General features: G+C 39.6%; 1 protein-coding gene across 2 annotated transcripts in view; it reads left to right on the top strand.

Annotated features, from left to right (window-relative positions):
- The window catches only part of KAT6A (lysine acetyltransferase 6A), a 104,143-nt gene extending 96,437 nt beyond the window's left edge, over positions 1–7,706 (top strand). For both annotated transcript variants that reach the window (XM_029936462.1, XM_029936454.1), the window contains exons 16-17: positions 2,587–2,899; positions 4,964–7,706. In XM_029936462.1, coding sequence (XP_029792322.1) covers positions 2,587–2,899; positions 4,964–7,641 — 2,991 coding nt within the window. In that variant the 3' untranslated portion in view covers positions 7,642–7,706. The remainder of the gene's footprint in view (positions 1–2,586; positions 2,900–4,963) is intronic.
- Positions 7,707–20,172: the final 12,466 nt, after the last annotated feature.

Genomic DNA, 20,172 nt, shown 5'->3' with positions numbered 1-20,172 from the left:
TCATAAGCTTAGTTAAGGGCTGACAAACTTTTTCAGCTCGCTGGTTTGACGTGTAGGGATTTTTAAAATATTTTAAAAGCATGTATATATCAGAAGTGTTTATGTTAGAAAAGGAGAAAAGTATTTGACAGTTTGATGCACAGTGGTGCCCTGTGTCCGGGATGCTCTGAGTGAGGCCATTCGTCTTGAGTGGGACTTGCCCCCTGGGCTGTCCTCTCTCGTCTCTGTCTCCCCTTTTCTTTTTTCCAGTGGTTTGACTTAACCTGTTTCTGAAAACATGTTCTCCATTCTATTTCGTCACCTTGCAAAGTTTGAACGAAACCAGTTTATAAATGCCATGTGAGGATGATAATGAGTTCTGGTAAACTGTACGCCAGAACGCCGCCAGGCGGTGGGGGGACTCTGAGCCTTTCCACAAGCCAGCCCCGCTGAGCTCAGCAACCTGGATGAGCCCCCCTATAGTAGCGGGGTGACAGGTTTCTTCCAAAGCAGTGAGATTGTTCCTTTCCTCAGCAGAGCCTTATGAAAAAAAAAAGTTGGGCTGTATATAAAAATATAAGTTTTTAATTTTAGAACAGTTTTAAATTTATGCAGTTATTGCAAAGAAAATACAGAGAGTTCCTGTATTCCTTACATCCAGTTTCCCCTATTATTAACCTCTTAACGTTGGTATAGTACATTTGTCACAAATAGTGAGCCAGTAGTTTATTAACTGGAGCCCATACTTTATTTAGAGATCCTCAGTTTTCCCTTATGTTCTCTTTCAGGATCTCATCTAGCACATCACATTACGTTTAGTAGCCATGTCTCTTTGGCCCCTCTTGGGTGTGAAAGTTTCTCAGACTCATTGTTTTTGACAACCTTAACAGTTTGATGAGTACTGGCTAGGTATTTTAGATGTCCCTCATGATATTAGAATGGGGTCCTATGTTTTGGGGTAGAAGAAGACCACAGAAGTAAAGTGTCACTCTTTATCATATAAAGGGTGTCTGATACGATGTATGTATGTATGTATGTATGTATGTATGTATACATGTATGTATACACAGGCACACACCAAACACAAGAGTATTACTGTCAGTGTGACTCACCACTGTTGATGTGAGTCTTGATCACCACGTTTTAGGTTGTGTTTGTCAGGTCTCTCCACTGTAAAGTTACTCCTTTGTTCCCCTTTCCACACTGTACTTTTTGGAACGTAGTGCTGCCCACAGCCCACACTTAAGATATGGAGAGTTGTACTCTGTTGCATAGGAGTTCTGCTTGGAGATTTATCCATCCTTCCCCATCTGCTTATTTATTCAAGCATTTATTTATGTCAGGATGGACTCAGATATTCACTTTATACTTTGAGTCGTAAACCAGTAGTACTACTTTAACTTGTTGCTCAGATTCTACCAGCTTTGGCCATAGGAGCCTTCACTTTAACTTAATATGTACCCTCATCATTGTGAAGGTTTTCGGGTTCTGTTTTTTTATTTTTGTTTTTGTTTTTTGGGGGGGTGCATTTCCTTACTGTCTAGTACTACAAGGTGGTCTAGGCTCATCTTATATATTTTATGTCCCAGTCCTAGAGTCAGCCATTTTTCCAAAGAGCAGAGCCAGACATGTTTAACCTAGTTTGAAAATTGTACTTTCTACTAAATGGACTAGTAAATTTGAAGTGAAGAGAAATTGAACACTGGCTAACTCTGCCACTCATTATGTGATCATGAAGACTTTATCTTTGCCATTCCAGGCTTATATTGCCTATTTTTAAAATTATGCTATTTCCCTGTGTTAAAAAAAAAAAAAAAGATAGTATCGTCAGTGAGATCATGTACACAGTACTTGAAGTTCTTAACGAAATGTGCTGGACTAGGAGTCAGAGACTATATTTTACAGCCGTGTCCATACTGACTGGGTATGTGACCTTATGCAAGTCCTGTAACCTGTCTCGCCTCTGTGGAATGAGGAGATTGGATTAGATTTTTTCTGGTGTGTCATCTTTATCATTTTGTTGTATCTGTTATGTAATTTAAGGTATTATTAGATCAGCCCTAGTACAAAATTCTGCCCAATGCACCACATTCCAATAACAGATTTATTACTTTTGAAATACTCCACTAGTATCAAGTAATTACACATCAGGTTTATCATTTCACATTCCACTGTAACTCCTACAGTAGCTCATGAACATGGCCTACAGCTTTACTCATGGTTCTGCTGATCTTCAGAGCTGTGAGACAGACAAAACGTGTTTAAGTCCTTTCTTTTGTTCCTCTCTTGAAGTAAGAGAAGTTGCAGGATTAGCTTCTGTGTCGTTTCAGTATTGAAATAGGCAATTCCTTAGGGTGTTAAATTTAACTGAACTAATAAGAAGGGAATTACAATATCTGCTCTTTGGGCATGGCTTTTATAAAATTCTGTCCAATTATCCAGTATCTTTCTGTGATACTTTGTTGTATCTTTCTATAGTATTCTGAAATAATATTCAAAATGTCTCTTGGCTAATTCAAGTAGGTTTCAAAACTATTAATCATGTTATTAATAGAAGTGATACTATTCATTATGGTAAATAAAATACTTTCTTTCTCGTCTAAATAGAAACCAATTCTTCACCGAAGAAGGAGAGTCCGAAAGCGCAAACACCACAACAGCAGTGTGGTCACAGAAACGATTTCTGAGACTACAGAGGTATTAGATGAACCTTTTGAAGACTCTGACTCTGAGAGGCCGATGCCACGATTAGAACCCACGTTTGAGATTGATGAGGAAGAAGAGGAAGAGGATGAAAATGAACTCTTTTCTAGAGGATACTTCCATCGTTTGTCCTCACAGGACATGCTCAGGTGCCGATCCTCTTCTAAGAGGAAGTCTAAAGATGAAGATGATGATGAAGAGTCTGATGATGCTGATGGTATGTTTTACAGAACCGCTGCTTATGGTAGCATTAGTGTCTTTAAAGAAACAAATTTCAAGTGATAACTGCAGACCCTTCAACAAAAAGGCTGAAAAATGACACACCCCACTAAGCAAGTAAAGGACGACTTGATTAATCTTCTAAAAATTTGTGTCAAGTACATTCATCTCCATTTTCTCCTTTAGCCCTCTGTCCTTTTAAAAAGTTTTTTTCTAGTTTCCCCTTCAACGGAGGATGTAGTTTTGCCTCTGCAGAAAATATCTTGCTGTTAGGAAATTGTTCTTTTTTGCCTAATCCTTTCTCAGTCATTATCAGAATCTTATTGCTGGATTGGACTTAGCATCAGGAAGATATTGAAGTAATAATCCTTTACTAGAAAGTACACTCTTGTGGACTTAACCTGTTTTGCTAATTGTTGTATCCTGAGTGCTTAAAATAGACATTCAACAAATATTGTTAAATGAATACATGCTAAGTAGATGGTTCTAAGATCTGACCCATGTAAATTAGACTTGTCTCACATCTGTTCAGGATGTGAATCATGTCTGAATCATATCTCTAATGTGCCTTTCTCTGCGAGTAGTAAATTCCTATTAAAAATGACACCAGTGCCTCAAAATAGGTTCAGTTTTATGGCATAGCTAAAAATCCAATGATTAACTTTTGAAATAGCCTTGTCATTTAGAGATAAGGAAATGGGCTCATAACTGTGCTAGGTTACAGACCAGTACATCCTCCCCCAAGGTTCCTGCCAGGGCATCGTGCTGCCTGCAGCTGTGGTGTTTGCCTCTACGTAAGGTCAGACTGAGCTTTTTCACTTTAGTAGGTGGATTTGAAGAAATCTAGCTGTCCATTCTTGGTGGACAAATAGCTTTTATTAACTAATTGAGTTTTAAATTCTCCTTTTAGAAATAAATTCACTCAATTTCATATCTAGTAGAAACTTGCTTTCTCCATTTTCCTGTTTTTATATAATAAATAGTTTTAATATAGTCATAAGATGACTGAATTATTTGCTCTGTTGTGATGTATATATTAAACTAGATATTTATTGTGTATATTTGGCACTTCAGTAAATTTCTGTCTTGGATCATTGTAGCTCAGATAGTATCCCCTGTTTAATTAAGTTCTTGTTGACTTGGACAAATTTTCTCTGATGTAGCCATTTCCATTCTTTATTTTCAGGTTGTTATTGCTAACTGTTCCTTCTTAGCTCTCCCCTCCAAATCCTGTTCTTGCCTTCATGTTCTTCCCTTTAAAACTTAATGGGAAATGTGAAGGTACTTAATGCCACACCACACCTAACCATTTTCTGCTATGTGTAGTTTACTATAATCTTTTAAGATAGAAGAAACTTAATGGGGAGAAAATAATACCAACAGCAAATTTATTTCTAATAAATCATTGTCATTAACTTTTTTTCCCAGTTCTGTATTTATTTGGGACTAAGTGCCTTGCTGCTGTTCCCATACAAACACAACATCGACTGAGCATTCAGATTGCTCAGTCAATGGCCTGGAGTAATTAACTCATGCTATTACCTGGAGTCATGATTTTATGGAAACTAAAAATAGCAGAGAGATAATATAAATTGCAAATAGGGGTAAAACAAAAAAGAAGAAATGAGCTGATTTGTAACTTACATAGTAAAGACAGTTTGTCTAAAGTAGTTGTAATAACTATTGAGTATTTGCATCTTTACACAGCTTATCTCCATTTTCTAGATGATAAAACTGAATATTTTAGACTTAACTTCCAAAACCGTGCAGTTGGTGATGATAAACATGAACTGGCTTTAACTAGCAGATGGTAACAGAATGTTGACCCAGATTCTTTCATTGTTCTGCCAGCACATTTCGTGACTTTAGGAGATGTCATTAATTAGGTTTCTCCTTTAGATTCTTAGCTTGTAAGAGAAGGCAATCATGAGTTTGTCATGATTAATAAAATCATTTCCATTGTACCTGTGGTTTCAGAAAAAGGCACTAGAAAATGTTACAGAATCTTTTAACTTTTTTTAATGTGTGTATATGTTTGTTTGTTTTTATCCCTCCTGTATAGACACTCCTGTACTAAAGCCAGTATCTCTTTTGAGAAAATGTGATGTGAAGGATTCTCAGCTTGAGCCAGATACATCCACACCTATGAAAAAGAAAAAGGGATGGCCCAAAGGCAAGAGCCGCAAACCAATCCACTGGAAGAAAAGACCTGGTCGCAAACCAGGATTTAAGCTGAATCGGGAAATTCTACCCATTTCTACTCAAGAATGCATTGTTGAGCCCATTGTTCCCATTCCTAAACCGGGACGTAAACCCAAACTTCAAGAGAATGAAGAAACTGTTGAACCAAAAGAAGACTTGCCTTTAACAGAAGAAAGGAAGGACGAGGAGGAGATGCACGTGGAAGCAGAAGAGATTGAGGAGGGAGAAGAAGAAGATACAACCAGCAGTGAGGTGAGAGCAGTGTCTCCAGTGGATAGCAACAGTCCCGAGACTGAAACGAAAGAACCTGAGATAGAAGAGGAGGAAGAGAAGCCCCGTGTCTTGGAAGAGCAGCGGCAGTCGGAGGAGGAGCAGCAAGAACTGGAAGAACAGGAGCAAGAGGAGGAGGATGAAGTGGCCCTAGAGACCAACCAGAATGAAGACCATGATGCAGATGATGAAGACGATGGCCATCTGGAACCTACCAAGAAAAAAGAGCTAGAGGAGGAACCCATTAGAGAAGACGTCAAAGAGGAGCCTGGTGGTCAGGAGTCTTTTTTAGATACTAATATGCAGAGCAATAGGGAGACCATAAAGGATAAAGATGAAACAGAACCAGATTCTGAAGAGGAACAGACTTCCCATGAAACATCCATGGTATCAGAGCATATGCCAGGATCTGAGGATGATCATGAAGAAGATTCAAACTCTAAGGAAGAATTAATTGAGCTAAAAGAGGAGGAAGAGATTCCTCACAGTGAATTGGATCTGGAAACTGTGCAAGCAGTGCAGTCTTTGACTCAAGAAGAAAGTAACGAGCACGAGGGAGCCTACCAGGACTGCGAAGAGACTCTGGCCGCGTGTCAGACCCTGCAGAGCTACACGCAGGCCGATGAAGACCCTCAGATGTCGATGGTAGAAGACTGCCACGCTTCAGAACATAATAGTCCAATATCTTCTGTCCAGTCTCATCCCAGCCAGTCGGTCCGTTCAGTCAGTAGTCCCAATGTGCCTGCCCTTGAAAGCGGTTACACCCAGATCAGCCCGGAGCAAGGATCCCTGTCCGCACCCTCTATGCAGAACATGGAGACCAGCCCCATGATGGATGTGCCTTCCGTATCAGACCACTCTCAGCAGGTGGTGGACAGTGGCTTCAGTGACCTGGGCAGCATTGAGAGCACCACAGAAAACTATGAGAACCCCAGCAGTTATGATTCTACGATGGGCGGCAGCATTTGTGGGACTAACTCTTCCCAGAGCAGCTGCTCCTATGGTGGGCTGTCGTCCTCCAGCAGCCTCACCCAGAACAGTTGTGTTGTCACTCAGCAAATGGCAAACATGGGCAACAGCTGCAGCATGATGCAGCAGAACGGTGTCCAGCCTGCCGCTGCCAACTGCAACATCAAGTCACCTCAGAGTTGTGTGGTGGAGAGGCCTCCCAGTAACCAGCAGCCGCCCCCGCCGCCGCAGCAGCAGCAACAGCAGCAGCAGCAGCAGCAACCAGCACCACAGCCTCCGCCACCCCAGCAGCAGCAGCCGCAGCCACAGCCGCAGCCACCGCCGGCACCGCCACCACCTCAGCCCCAGCAGCCTCAACCCCCGCCCCCGCCCCAGCAGCAGCCTCCCCTGTCACAGTGTAGTATGAATAACAGTTTTACTCCAGCGCCTATGATCATGGAGATACCGGAATCTGGAAGCACTGGGAACATAAGTATTTATGAGAGGATTCCAGGGGACTTTGGTGCCGGCAGCTACTCTCAACCATCAGCCACCTTCAGTCTAGCCAAGTTGCAGCAGCTGACTAACACCATTATGGACCCTCATGCCATGCCTTATAGCCATTCTCCTGCTGTGACTTCCTATGCAACCAGTGTTTCTTTGTCGAATACAGGACTGGCTCAGCTAGCTCCGTCTCATCCATTAGCTGGGACCCCTCAAGCACAAGCCACCATGACGCCGCCTCCAAACTTGGCATCCACCACCATGAACCTCACGTCACCTCTGCTGCAGTGCAACATGTCTGCCACCAACATTGGCATTCCTCACACTCAGAGGTTGCAAGGGCAGATGCCAGTCAAGGGGCACATTTCCATCCGCTCCAAGTCTGCGCCGCTGCCCTCCGCAGCTGCCCATCAGCAGCAGCTGTATGGCCGCAGCCCACCAGCGGTCGCCATGCAGGCCGGCCCTCGTGCACTGGCCGTTCAGCGTGGCATGAACATGGGGGTTAATTTGATGCCGACCCCCGCCTATAATGTCAATTCCATGAATATGAACACTTTGAATGCCATGAACAGCTATCGAATGACGCAGCCCATGATGAATAGCAGTTACCATAGTAACCCTGCCTACATGAACCAGACAGCACAGTATCCTATGCAGATGCAGATGGGGATGATGGGGAGCCAGGCCTATACCCAGCAGCCTATGCAGCCAAACCCTCATGGAAACATGATGTACACTGGCCCCTCCCATCACAGCTACATGAACGCTGCTGGTGTGCCCAAGCAGTCACTCAACGGACCTTACATGAGAAGATGAGCAAGATGAACTTGCAGTTAAAAACTTAAATATATATAAATAAAGGAACCTTTTATACTGACAAACCAGAGAAAAATGGACCTTTTTCCAGTTAAAATATTGCTGTAGATTTAGAGGAATTTTTCTTTGGTTTATTTTATTTTTTAGAAAACCTGGTCTCTTTTTTTGGGTTCATTTTCTTCTGGGTTTTGGTTTTCTTCACAATCTTGAACATTTTACAATAGAACTCATCTAAAAATGGATTTGGGGATAGGGGAAACATGCACAAAAATCTTTTCATAATTAAAAAGAGCCTTACTTTCTTTACACACCACATGGACAGAATTTGTGTAAAAGTGAATTATCTTTATTTTATTTTAAGATGTATGTTTCCCCTCACTGTTTGCAGCTCCCAATGTTGTCATTTTTAAATGTTATGTATACATCTCGGGGGTTAATGAGACCCTTTCCTCCAAACCCAACCTTTCATTTCCTACTTCATTCCAGCAGGAGGCACTTAGGGGGGACTCGGACGGGGACGTGGAGAACAACCCAGGCTCCTTAAACTTATTATTGTTGTTAATATTATTATTATTATTATTATTAATAAAGCGAGGCAGGAAAATGCTTCTCCTTTTAAAATCCCCTCCACTCCCTACACGCGTGCGCGCGCGCGCGCACACACACACACACACACACACACACACACACACCTCTTGAAACCTTTCCCCAAGAATGTTTCTTTATAGATGGACTTCATTGAAATGTTTGTTTTTCTTAAATCAAGTGTAATATAATTTTGGGGGGTTTTGTTTGTTTTTTTTTACTGTTCCCACTCAGCACTCAGAGACACAAAAATACTGTAAGTCTCAATTAACAGCAGAATCTCAGAGGAAAGCTGTTTGCAATCCTAATCCAGCCTTGGAGGAATAGAGATGGTCAATTAACAATCAAAAAGAGGAAATTAACCTCTTGTTTTTTACCACCTGGTGAATCAGCCATAATGCACATATTCCACGCAGCCTCTTGTTTTTAGTATGTACTTTGAGATGCTAAGGGTCTTGATTCTTGAGCCTTTGACTCTGACTAAACTCAAACAGCAATCCCCAGTGCTTAGCCTCTTACATTCTTATATAAAGTGTTGATGGATGACTGTACATTTCAGTGATTTGAAAAATACCTGACAGACATTTGACACTGTTTATTTTATGTTGGAAGAGATGACGTAAGGGAGATCATCGTGTGAGTTTTATAGCTACTTAAATGATACATACCTCTAGTTTTCCTTTGTCTTGAGATCCTGAGTTCATTCCCTGTGAGTCAGAGTGCACCAGCCCCTCTCCTATGAGTGGTTTAAAGAGAAGAGGGATAAACCAGCCACCAGCATAGTAGGGCCGATCTGGACAGCAGGGTTTTAGCACGTTCCTGTGTTGCTCCCAACCCCATTATCTTTTTTCTTGTGCAGCCAGTTCGCCCATTCTCTTCCTATTACTTGCTCCAGGGATAGGTAAAAAAAAAAAAATATATATATATATATATATCTATATATATGTTCCATCATTAGAAGATGGAAAATATTATACCACTCGGTATGTGCAGTCAAATATCCAAAAGGGGGAAGTACTGCTTAAAGAAATACCTGTAAGCATTAAATTCTCTCCTTTATTTGTACATTTTATATAGATAAATTTTTGAAGTACTAATTAGGCATTAAATTTTTTCAAATGCACAGGTTTGTTGTTCTTTTATACACTTTAATTGACTTTCTCAATTAAACGTGTTAGGTAGAAAAAGGCAGAATTCCACATCTTACCGCTATCAATTCTGAGCATGTGCAAGGCTGTGTAGGACCCAGTTTCTCTGTATATACTCTTCCAGTTCCCAGTCATCTATGTAGAAAGTGCACTGTGCTGCCCTCTCCCTAATCTTCAGCTCTGTCATTGCTTCCTGGTTGGGGTGGGGATGGGGTGGGTCGGGAGGGAGGTGTATTGGGAGGAGGGTGGGTCAAGGCCGAAGGAGAAGCTGTTGAAATGAGGGCCGTGAATTCAGTTTCTGTTGGTTTGCGGTTGTGTTTGGTTTTGTTTGTTTCTTAAAAAAAAAAAAATTCAATCGGGCAGCTCCCTTTTCCACAAGCCTTTTTGTGACTGTAGAACTATTGTAGAGAAAATGTTCTTTTCTATATTATAAAAGAAATTATCCAACACAGTAATATTGGTACCTGTCATTTTTTCACTTCTGTTTAAAAAAAAATGTATTTTTAGCAAGATAACTTGGGTAATCTTCTAAAAAAGAAATTTAAAAAACTCACTGTTAGTGACTTTGATGCCTTTTAAAATAAGAGCTTTTTCATTTCATTCCATCTTTAAAATTTTTTATCTTTGTTGTAGAATATTAAAAACTATTTTAAGAAAGATAAAAATTCTCTTTAAAGAGATCTCTAGAGTGTGTGAATAGAGCTCCAGATGCCTCTAAAAGCCGCATGTACAAATGAAGCGAAGTCTATTCCTGTCTGTTTATATTTGCTTTTCCTGTTTTGTAACCTCTTTGTACTTTGTTCATGGTGACTTGTAAGCTATGGGGAAGGGGTGCCTGGATGCCTTTGTATTTCTCCATGTCATGCGCTCCTGGGCCCGTCGGTCTCCCTTCCTCTCCTTGTATGTAATATCACTTTTTTTTCCCCTTTCTAGCAAGTACTTTCAAAAGAACTCTGTACATTTTAACATAAAAAAAATAAATTATGTTGAGCCATTTTGGATGTCTGTCTTGCATGTGGAATTTTTCTCCCAAATATTTCCAACTCTTGGGTTCTTTTTCTACACACTGAGATTTAGAAATATTAGCCTTTCCACATTCCTCTTTATATAGCAAGTATAAGTTCATGGCCTTTACTTTGAAATGCCAGTCTTCGTTCCTGTGTGTGTCTAAATGCAGACACTATGGATGGTTTTTACTCTTCCAGTGAAAATGGTATTATAATCCCCCTTTGGAGTTCTTAGGGGGAAATTCCATTGAAACCTATAGGGACTGTAATTCATTCAAGCAAAGAGGAAATATGGTTCCAGTAACAAGTAGCTCCTAGAATTGGAACAAAGCTGTTTCTTCTCAGCTTACCTGATTCCGATGTAACTGAGGAAGGTTTGCCAGAAGTCAGGGTCTTGAACATTAATGATCTTTGATGTTTTCCAAGCTGTTGTACCTGCCCCTCCTTGTGTAGAATTTTGGCTATAAGGCCAACTCCAGAAACTTAGATTTGGCTTTGTGACACTGACAGCTACGGGTAGGGAGGTGAAACAGGTGCAACTCTTAGCTGCCACTCTTCCCTGAGTTAGGAATTCATGAAGTGTCCATGGATAGTACCTGGTGCAGACATGTGTTCTTAGTCTTAATGCCATTTAAGTTTATAGTCTTGTCATCTCCAGAGAAGAAATGATTTGGTTCCCTTGATTTCTTTGCTTTCTGAAGTAACCATAATTTGAACTCATTGCTGTCATTTGTACTATGCAATCCTTAGTAGATTGTCTCCAGAACAAGCCTCTTTGTTCCTGTGGTCGACCTGTTTTGGGTGAATTCAACATACAGCGATTCTGATTTTCTTACGAAGGAGATTTGACCACAGATTATATTCTCGATTTTTCAAAGTGCAAACAGTCCCACTAAATATTTAAGTTATACTTAAAATATAATTTGAATAATATAATTCCATTTATAGCCAACCCATGAATGATCTCACTGGAGGAGGTACTCTCGTTTCTTGTCACCTTCTGGCCTTTTCAGTCTACATCAGAAGGTAGATGTGGGAGGGAAATTATAATATACTTCATTCACGTATATTGCTGGGAGCCTTGACCTACCAGTGTTAGACTCTATTGCCTTGCATTCAGTAACTAGGATTCTAGGAAGCCTATTCCTTTTAGGCCTCTCAGCATCTCAGGCAGTGCCTCGCTTCCTTTGTAGCATGGTGACAACTGTGTGTATTCCCTGAGCTCCAGAGTCTGTCAGGCAGGCAAGTCTAGCCCTTCAGGTGACCGTTTCTTATTGTTTCAGGTTCTTCATGTTATGGCTGGGGCAGTGCATAGTGGGTTTTGTCCTTCCTCTTAATGTGCAAGATGTAGGTCAGTGGTGATGGAAATGGAAAGGCATAGTGGAAAGAAGTAAGAAAGAACCATTCTTGGCAGAACAGAGGAAGCAAGATCATGATGACAGGTGGTAGGGAAACAAACTCCATATTCCTGATGTGACTTAAATCTGAAAGTTCAAGGGACCCATTTCTGTAAATGAACTCAGAAGACCACACAGAGTAACATTTCTTATGTTGGCAAATGTCTGGAATTCTTGAGCACAGTCATCCCCACAAAGCTGACAATCCCCAGAACAAAACTCATTTGTTAAAAAATTTCTGGGGAGGGACAGGATGGGTATGTGACGTAAGCTGGTGTGGTCACCTAATGCTGTACAGACCAATGGATTGTTTCCCCAATGTGACAGCTACAAATTGGGCTTAATGAGATTCCTTGCTATATTAATAGGGAGACTAAATATTGGTATTGGCACCAATTACACAAATCCTCAAAAAGGTGGCAGATGTAATTTCTGCCCGAAATAAGGAAAACCCTGGGGTATGATGGGCTTTGGGTTTTTGAGATCTCTCAGAAAACTAGGTGGAGACGTTGTCAGCGAATTGTTTTCTAGTGATTTTCTGTAAATAAACTTTTAAGTGTGAGATAACATATTCTTGTCATCAAGAAAAAAACGTTACAACATTTAGCTCTACTACAGACATCTCTGAAAGCCACATTTAAGCAATATTCAAAAAAAGTTAAAGTCTCTGAGATGACATTTTTTAAAAATGTTTTTAAAACATTTATTTATTATTGAGAAACAGCATGAGCATGGGAGGGCAGAGAGAGAGGGAGACACAGAATCTGAAGCCAGCTCCAGGCTCTGAGCTGTCAGCACAGAGCCCAACGCAGGGCTCGAACCCACGAGTGGTGAGATCATGACCTGAGCCAAGGTTGGATGCTCAGCTGACTGAACCACCCAGGTGCCCCAAGATGACATTTATTTTTAACTATTTTTAGTTTATACGTGTACAAAGATGAGCAAACAAAGACAAGTGGATGAACTGACACCAACTAGTTGCCTGCACTTTAACACATGGAAACTGCAGTGCCTGCTCATTGGCATTTCTGTGAATATGCACTGAAAAACTGACATCTGGTTCATGTGGAAAGACATGCCATTCAGATCACTTCTCAAGTTACTTAACTTGGCCTTAGCTTTTTGAGCCCCAGAATCTTCTATTTTGGAAAATCTCATATAAAACCTTTAATTGGTATCCCAAGTTTGAACTGTCTTATGAACAAAGTAAAGAAAACTATTCATACATAGAACTTCTTTGCTAGGACTCAGGCTCTGCCCGTGTACAAGTTCAAACTGTTTAATTGATGTATTACACTTAATAAAGTTGACTGACTCAATTTTTCTTAGAAGTTGGAAAAGCAGTTATAGTCAGTTATGTCAAAATGATTGAATTTGATCCTAGTTTTCCAGAGAAAATGAAAACAGTGATATATTGAGTAGGAGGCATTAATGGAGGCTTTACTAAATGCAATGACCTCTTGCAAGTTAGAATAATTACACCGTTTTTAAAAAGTTGGTCTAGCTCCTATTTAGGAAAAGTAACTAGATTTGACTAGAACTCCTAACTTGACTGCCCCAAAGGACTTTTGATTGAAAGTTTTAAATCTGAAAACTGAGCAACGTTGTAATATTGCAAGAAAAGCTTTATAGGGCCAAGGAAGGAATTCTATTAAAATTATGAAGGCAAACAACAAACAGACCCAACCAGCCACTGCAGCCTATTTTTGCTGAGTTACTTCGCTGGGGCTCCCGGGCTGTGGAACGGCGTTCATCAGTCTGCTGCATCCTCCTCAGTGTGTCCACTCAGTCTTCAACTGGCACCTCCGCGGTTCCGGGCATCCCCGAAAATGTGAACATGCCCAGAGAAGAAGAGGGCCTTGGTTATCCTCATCATCTGTTTATACCTGTCTTTCTTGTGAAAATAGAGTATACACAGAGTCCATTAAACATGGACAGCTTCATGCATCTGTTTAAAGTGAATACCTTTGTGCAACGAAATCAGTTCACAGAAATGTGAGGGCCCTTAGTTGTAATCTTCTCTCCCAACCAAAGATGAACACCAGACGTATGTATAAATACTTCCTTAATGTGTAAAAAAATTTTACAACTTAGGTGTGCATTCTTTTTTTTAATGTTTATTTTGAGAGAGAGAGAGAGAGAGAGAGAGAGAGAGAGAGAGAGAGAGAGAGAGAGAGGAGTGAGAGGAGAGACAGACAGACAGAATCCCAAGCAGACTCTATGCTGAGCTGTCAGTGTAGAGTCAGATGCGGGGCTCAATCTAACAAACTGTGAGATCATGACCTGAGCTGAAATGGATGCTTAACTGACTGAACCACCCAGGTGCCCCTAGGTATGCATTCTTAAACACCATAGTTTCATTTTGCCTGGTTTCAAACTTTACAGAAAGGGAATCATGTAAAGCATAGGGAATATAGTCAATAATATTGTAACAATGTTGTCTGTATGGTGACCCTTAATGACTACACTTACTATGGTGAGTACTGCATAATGTATAGAATGGTCAATCTCTATGTTATACACCTGAAACTAATGTAATGTATGCCAATTATACTTTGATAATGATTTTTTTAAATGTTTATGTGTTTTGAGAGAGAGAGTGAGTGCACATGAGCAGGGGAGAAGCAGAGAAGGAGAGAGAATCCCAAGCAGGCTCTGAGCTGTCAGTGCAGAGCCTGGCCAGGGGCTCAATCTCATGAACCATGGGATCATGACCTGAGCCAAAATCAAGAGTCAGATGTTTAACCAACTGAGCCTCTGAGGTTAAACTCTAAGTTTACAGTACCTAAAATTTTAAATAAGACATCATAGCTATCTGAAGTTTAAAAATATGTTTCAGAAATAAAATTGGGGATGCCTGGGTGGCTTAGTCAGTTAAGCCTCTGACTTGATTTCACCTCAAGTCATAATCTGGGGGGTCAAGTAATTGAGCCCCGTGTCTGGCTCCAGATGCTGAGCATGGAGCCTACTTGGGATTCTTTCTCCTCCTCTCTCTCTGCCCCTCTCTTGCATATGCACACAGTAATGCACTTTCTCAACATTGAAAATAAACATTAAAAAATTGTAATGCTGAAATGGAATAATTTAGTAGAAGTTGAGATGGCTTAAAGATATTTGACAATTTTATAAGCCTAAAAATACATGTAATAAATCTTCAAAAAATGGAATTCTGCATTTTGCATCTGGTCTCCCTCAAAATATTTGTGAAATTTGTTCCTGATGTTGCATGTCACTATAATTCATTTATTTTCATTGCTGTATAATATTCTATTATAGAACTATACAAAATGTATTTATACATTCTATAGTTGACACAGACTTAGTTTGTTTCTAGTCTAGGTTATTACTATCATATGGCTATATTTAATCCTGTGTACATCTACTGCACACATTTGCAGACATTTCTCTTAGTATTCTCCTAGAAGGGGAATTGCTAAGTGATAGGACATAACTTCTACTATACTAGACACTACCAAAGAGTTTTCAAAAAGAGCATATTTCTTTTTGCTCCTATCAGCAGTGAGAGAAAGAGTTCTTGTTATACACATTCTCCTCAGTATTTTATATTTTCAATTATTTTAATTTTTGTCAGTCCAATTGGTGGGGAGCGGAATCTCTTTGTGGTTATATTTTACATTGTACTGAATTATTAATTAGATTGAGTACCTTTTCATATGCTTACTGGTTATTTGAAATTCCTCTTTTCTGAAGTGTCTGTTCAAGTCTCTTCTCTGTAATACTGTTGTCTTTTTCTTATTGAGTTGTAGGAGTACGTTATGCATTTTGGATGTGTCTTTCTGCCAGGTATGTGTATTACAAATATCTTCTCCCATTCTGTAACTTGCCTCTCACTTTCTTAATGGCATCATTTAATGAACATAGTTCTTAATGTGAACCAGTTCAATATATCTTCCTGTATGGGTAATACTTTTCCTGTCTAGATTAAGAAGTCTTTTCCTTCCTAAGAAAACAATAGTATTCCTTTAGAGTAATTTCTAATACCTTCACTGTTTTGCTTACATAGTTAATTATTTAGTATATCCAGAATGATTTTTGGTTATAGTGTGAGTTAGGGGATCAGTTTCATTTTCTTCTCATACAGATATACAATTCCAGTCCCACTTACTCCTTCACCATTGCTCTACATCAAGTGTCTATATGCATAGGTCTCTTTATTGTTTCATTGGTCTGTATATCCATTCTGTCTTAATTACTATAGTTTTATGAGAAGTCTTGACATTAAGTAAAGCAAGTCCTCCTAAGTTGTTTTTCTTCTTCAGGAGTGATTAACCCCTTCTAGATTTTTTGTATGTCCATATATTTTTAGAATTGCTTACCAGATTCCTAAAAAAAGTTCCTATTGACATTTTATTGTGATTTCACTGACCCTTAAAATCATTTTGGCAATTGACATCGTAACAGTATTAATAGTTCCATTCATTGAACATGATGCATTTATGTAAGAGTAATTTTCTTCCTTCTTTCCTTCCTTCCTTTTCTTCCTTTTCTTTCCTTCTTTCCGTTTTCTTCCTTTTTTCCTTCCTTCCTTCCTTCCTTCCTTCCTTTCTTCCTTCCTTCCTTCCTTTCTTCCTTCCTTTCTTCCTTCCTTCCTTCCTTCCTTTCTTTTCTGATTAGGACTGCTACTTTTCCCCTCAGATTATCCCAGGTTTTGTTCCCTCCCCCTTTTTAAAAAATTATTTATTGGGGCGCCTGGGTGGCTCAGTCAGTTGAGCATCTGACTTTAGCTTAGGTCATGATCTCACAGTTCATGAGTTCGAGCCCTGCATTGGGCTTTGTGCTAATGACTTGGAGCTTGGAACCTGCATTGAATTCTCTGTCTCCCTCTCTCTCTACTCCTCCCCTGCTTGCACTGTCTCTTTCTCTCTCAAAAATAAATAAACATTTAAAAATTATTTATTTATTATTATTACTTTTTAAAATTTACATCCAAGTCAGTTAGCATATAGCGCAATAATGCTTTCAGGAGTAGATTCCAGTGATTCATCCTCTATGTATAACACCCAGTGCTCATCCCAAGTATCTTCCTTAATGCCCCTTACGCATTTAGCCCATCCCTCCCCACAACCCCTCCAGCAACCCTCAGTTGTTCTCTGTATTTAAGAGTCTCTTATATTTTGTCCCCCTCCTTTTAATATTATTTTTGCTTCCCTTCCCTTATGTTTATCTGTTTTGTGTCTTAAATTCCACATGAGTGACGTGATATGGTATTTGTCTTTCTCGACTAATTTCACTTAACATAATACCCTCTAGTTCCATCCACGTAGTTGCAAATGGCAAGATTTCATTCTTTTTGATTGCTGAGTATTACACCATTGTATATATGTACCACATCTTCATTATCCATTCATCTGTCGATGAACATTTGGGCTCTTTCCATACTTTAGCTATTGTCAATAGCGCTGCTATAAAACGTTGGGGTGCATGTGCCCCTTCGAAACAGCACACCTGTGTCCCTTGGATAAATACCTAATAATGCAATTGCTGGGTCATAGGGTTGTTCCATTTTTCATTTTTTTATAAATCTTCATACTATTCTCCAGAGTGGCTGTGCCGATTTGCATCAGTGCAGGAGAGATCCTCTTTCTCCACATTCTCGCCAACATCTGTTTCCTGAGTTAATTTTAGCCGTTCTGATTGGTGTGAGGTGGTATCTCATTGTGGTTCTAATTTGTATTTTCTTGATGATGAGCGATGTTGAGCATTTTTTCACGTGTCGGATGGCCATCTGGATGTTTTCTTTGGAGAAGTGTCTATTCATATCTTTTGCCCATTTCTTCACTGGGTTATTTGGTTTTGGGTGTTGAGTTTGATAAGTTCTTTATGGATTTTGCATACTAACCCTTTATTTGATATGTCATTTAAAAATATCTTCTCTCATTCCGTCAGTTGCCTTTTAGTTTTGCTGATTATTTCCTTCACTGTGCAGAAGATTTTTATCTTGATGCCGTCCCAATAGTTTTTGCTTTTGTTTTCCTTGCCTCTGGAGACGTGTTTAGTAAGAAGCTGCTGTGGCTGAGGTCAAAGAGGTTGTTGCTTGCTTTCTCCTCAAGGATTTTGATGTCTCCTTGTTCTATGTTTAGGTCTTTCATCCATTTTGAGTTTATTTTAGTGTATGGTGTAAGAAAATGGCCCAGGTTCATTTTTCTGCATGTTGATGTCCAGTTTTCCCACCACCATTGCTAAAGAGACTGTCTTTATTCCACTGGATATTTGTTCCTGTTTTGTCAAAGACTGGCTGGCCATATGTTTGTGGGCCCAATTTTGGGTTCTCTATTCTGTTCCATTGATCTGAATGTTTGTTTTTGTGCCAGTAGCATACTGTCTTGATGATATAGCTTTGTAATACATCTTGAAGTTTCGGAATGTGATGCCTCCAGCTTTGGTTTTCTTTTTCAGGATTCCTTAGGCTATTCAGGGTCTTTTGTGGTTCCATACAAATTTTAAGATTGTTTGTTCTCACTCTGTGAAGAATGCTGATGTTATTTTGATAGGGATTGCAAGACTTTAATTTCTAAAAAAAATTTTATTGATTTTTGCAGAGGTTCTTTATTCTTGGTGTTTATTATTTTTGAAACTATTAAAAATATTAACTTTATTTTTCAAACGCATCTTTTTGTTTTAATTAAGGTATAGCACATGGATTATTAAAGCATAAGCTGCCTCCATCCATAAGACAACTGGATAAAAGCACCAAGGCCTGGAATAGAATAAGAGAGATTGTTTAGAAAATGTTGGCCTCTGTGGAAATGGAAATGACTGAAAATTTTAATCAATAATTCCAGTTTTGCTTTTTTGTTCTTCTGATTTTGGTTTTATTTATTTATTTTTAAATATAATTTATTATCAAATTGGCTTCCATATGCTACCCAACAAGTGCCCTCCTCAATACCCATCACCCACTTTCCCCTCTCCCCCACCCCCATCAACCCTCAGTTTGTTCTCTGTATTTGTCTCTTATGGTTTGCCTCCCTCCTTCTCTCTTTGTAACTTATTTTCCCCCTTCCCCACCCCATGGTCCTCCGTTAAGTTCCCAATATTCATATATGAGTGAAAATATATGGTATCTATATTTCTCTGAGTGACTTATTTCACTTAGCATAATACTCTCCAGTTCCATCCACATTGCACAAATGGCCAGATTTCATTCTTTCTCATTGCCAAGTAGTATTCCATTGTATATATAAACCACATCTACTTTATCTGTTCAACAGTTGGTGAACATTTAGGCTTTTTCCATAATTTGGCTATTGTTGAAAGTGTTGCTATAAACATTGGGGTACATGTGCCCCTATGCATCAGCACTCCTGTATCCCTTGGATAAATTCCTAGCAGTGCTATTGCTGGGTCATAGAGTAGTTTTATTTTTAATTTTTTGAGGAACCTCTACACTGTTTCCCAGAGCAGCTGCACCAGTTTGCATTTCCAACAGCAGTGCAAGAGGGTTCCCATTTCTCTACATCCTCGCCAGCATCTATAATCCCCTCATTTGTTGATTTTAGCCACTCTGACTAAAATGACTGACATGAGGTGGTATCTCAGTGTGGCTTTGATTTGTATTAATTACCCTGGTGATCAGTGACATTGAGCATCATTTCATTTCATGTGTCTGTTGACCATCTGGATGTCTTCTTTGGAAAAGTGTCTATTCATGTCTTCTGCCCATTTCATCACTGGATTACTTGCTTTTTGGGGTGTGGAGTTTGGTGAGTTCTTTATAGATTTTGGATACTAGCCCTTTATCCCATATGTCATTTGCAACTATCTTTTCCCATTCCATCAGTTGCCTTTTAGTTTTGTCAATTGTTTCCTTTGCCGTGCAGAAGCTTTTTATCTTGATGAGGTCCCAATGGTTCATTTTGCTTTTTAATTCCCTTGCCTTTAGAGATGTGTTGGGTAAGAAATTGCTGCCACTGAGGTCAAAGAGGTTGTTGCCTGCTTTCTCCTCTAGGGTTGTGATGGTTTCCTATCTCACATTCAGGTCCTTTATCGGTGTTGAGTTTATTTTTGTGTATGGTGTAAGAAAGTGGTTCAGGTTCATTTTTCTGCATGTTGCTGTCCAGTTCTCCCAGCACCATCTGTTAAAGAGGCTGTCTTTTTTCCATTGGATACTCTCTCCTGCTTTGTCAAGGATTAGTTGGCCATACATTTGTGGGTCTAATTCTGGGTTCTCTATGCCATTCCATTGGTCTATGTATCTGTTTTTGTGCCAATACCATCCTGTCTTGATGATGACAGCTTTGTAGTAGAGGCTAAAGTCTGGGATTGTGATGCCTCTGGTTTTGGTTTTCTTCTTCAATATAACTTTGGCTATTCAGGGTCTTTTGTGGTTCCATACAGATTTTAGGATTGTTTGTTCTAGCTTTAGAGGAATGC

The sequence above is a fragment of the Suricata suricatta genome, chromosome 1 (assembly GCF_006229205.1).
Source record: "Suricata suricatta isolate VVHF042 chromosome 1, meerkat_22Aug2017_6uvM2_HiC, whole genome shotgun sequence".
NCBI classification, from domain to species: Eukaryota; Metazoa; Chordata; class Mammalia; order Carnivora; family Herpestidae; genus Suricata; species Suricata suricatta.
Note: the sequence above shows the minus strand (reverse complement) of the source record. Positions and strands in the feature narration are given on the sequence as shown.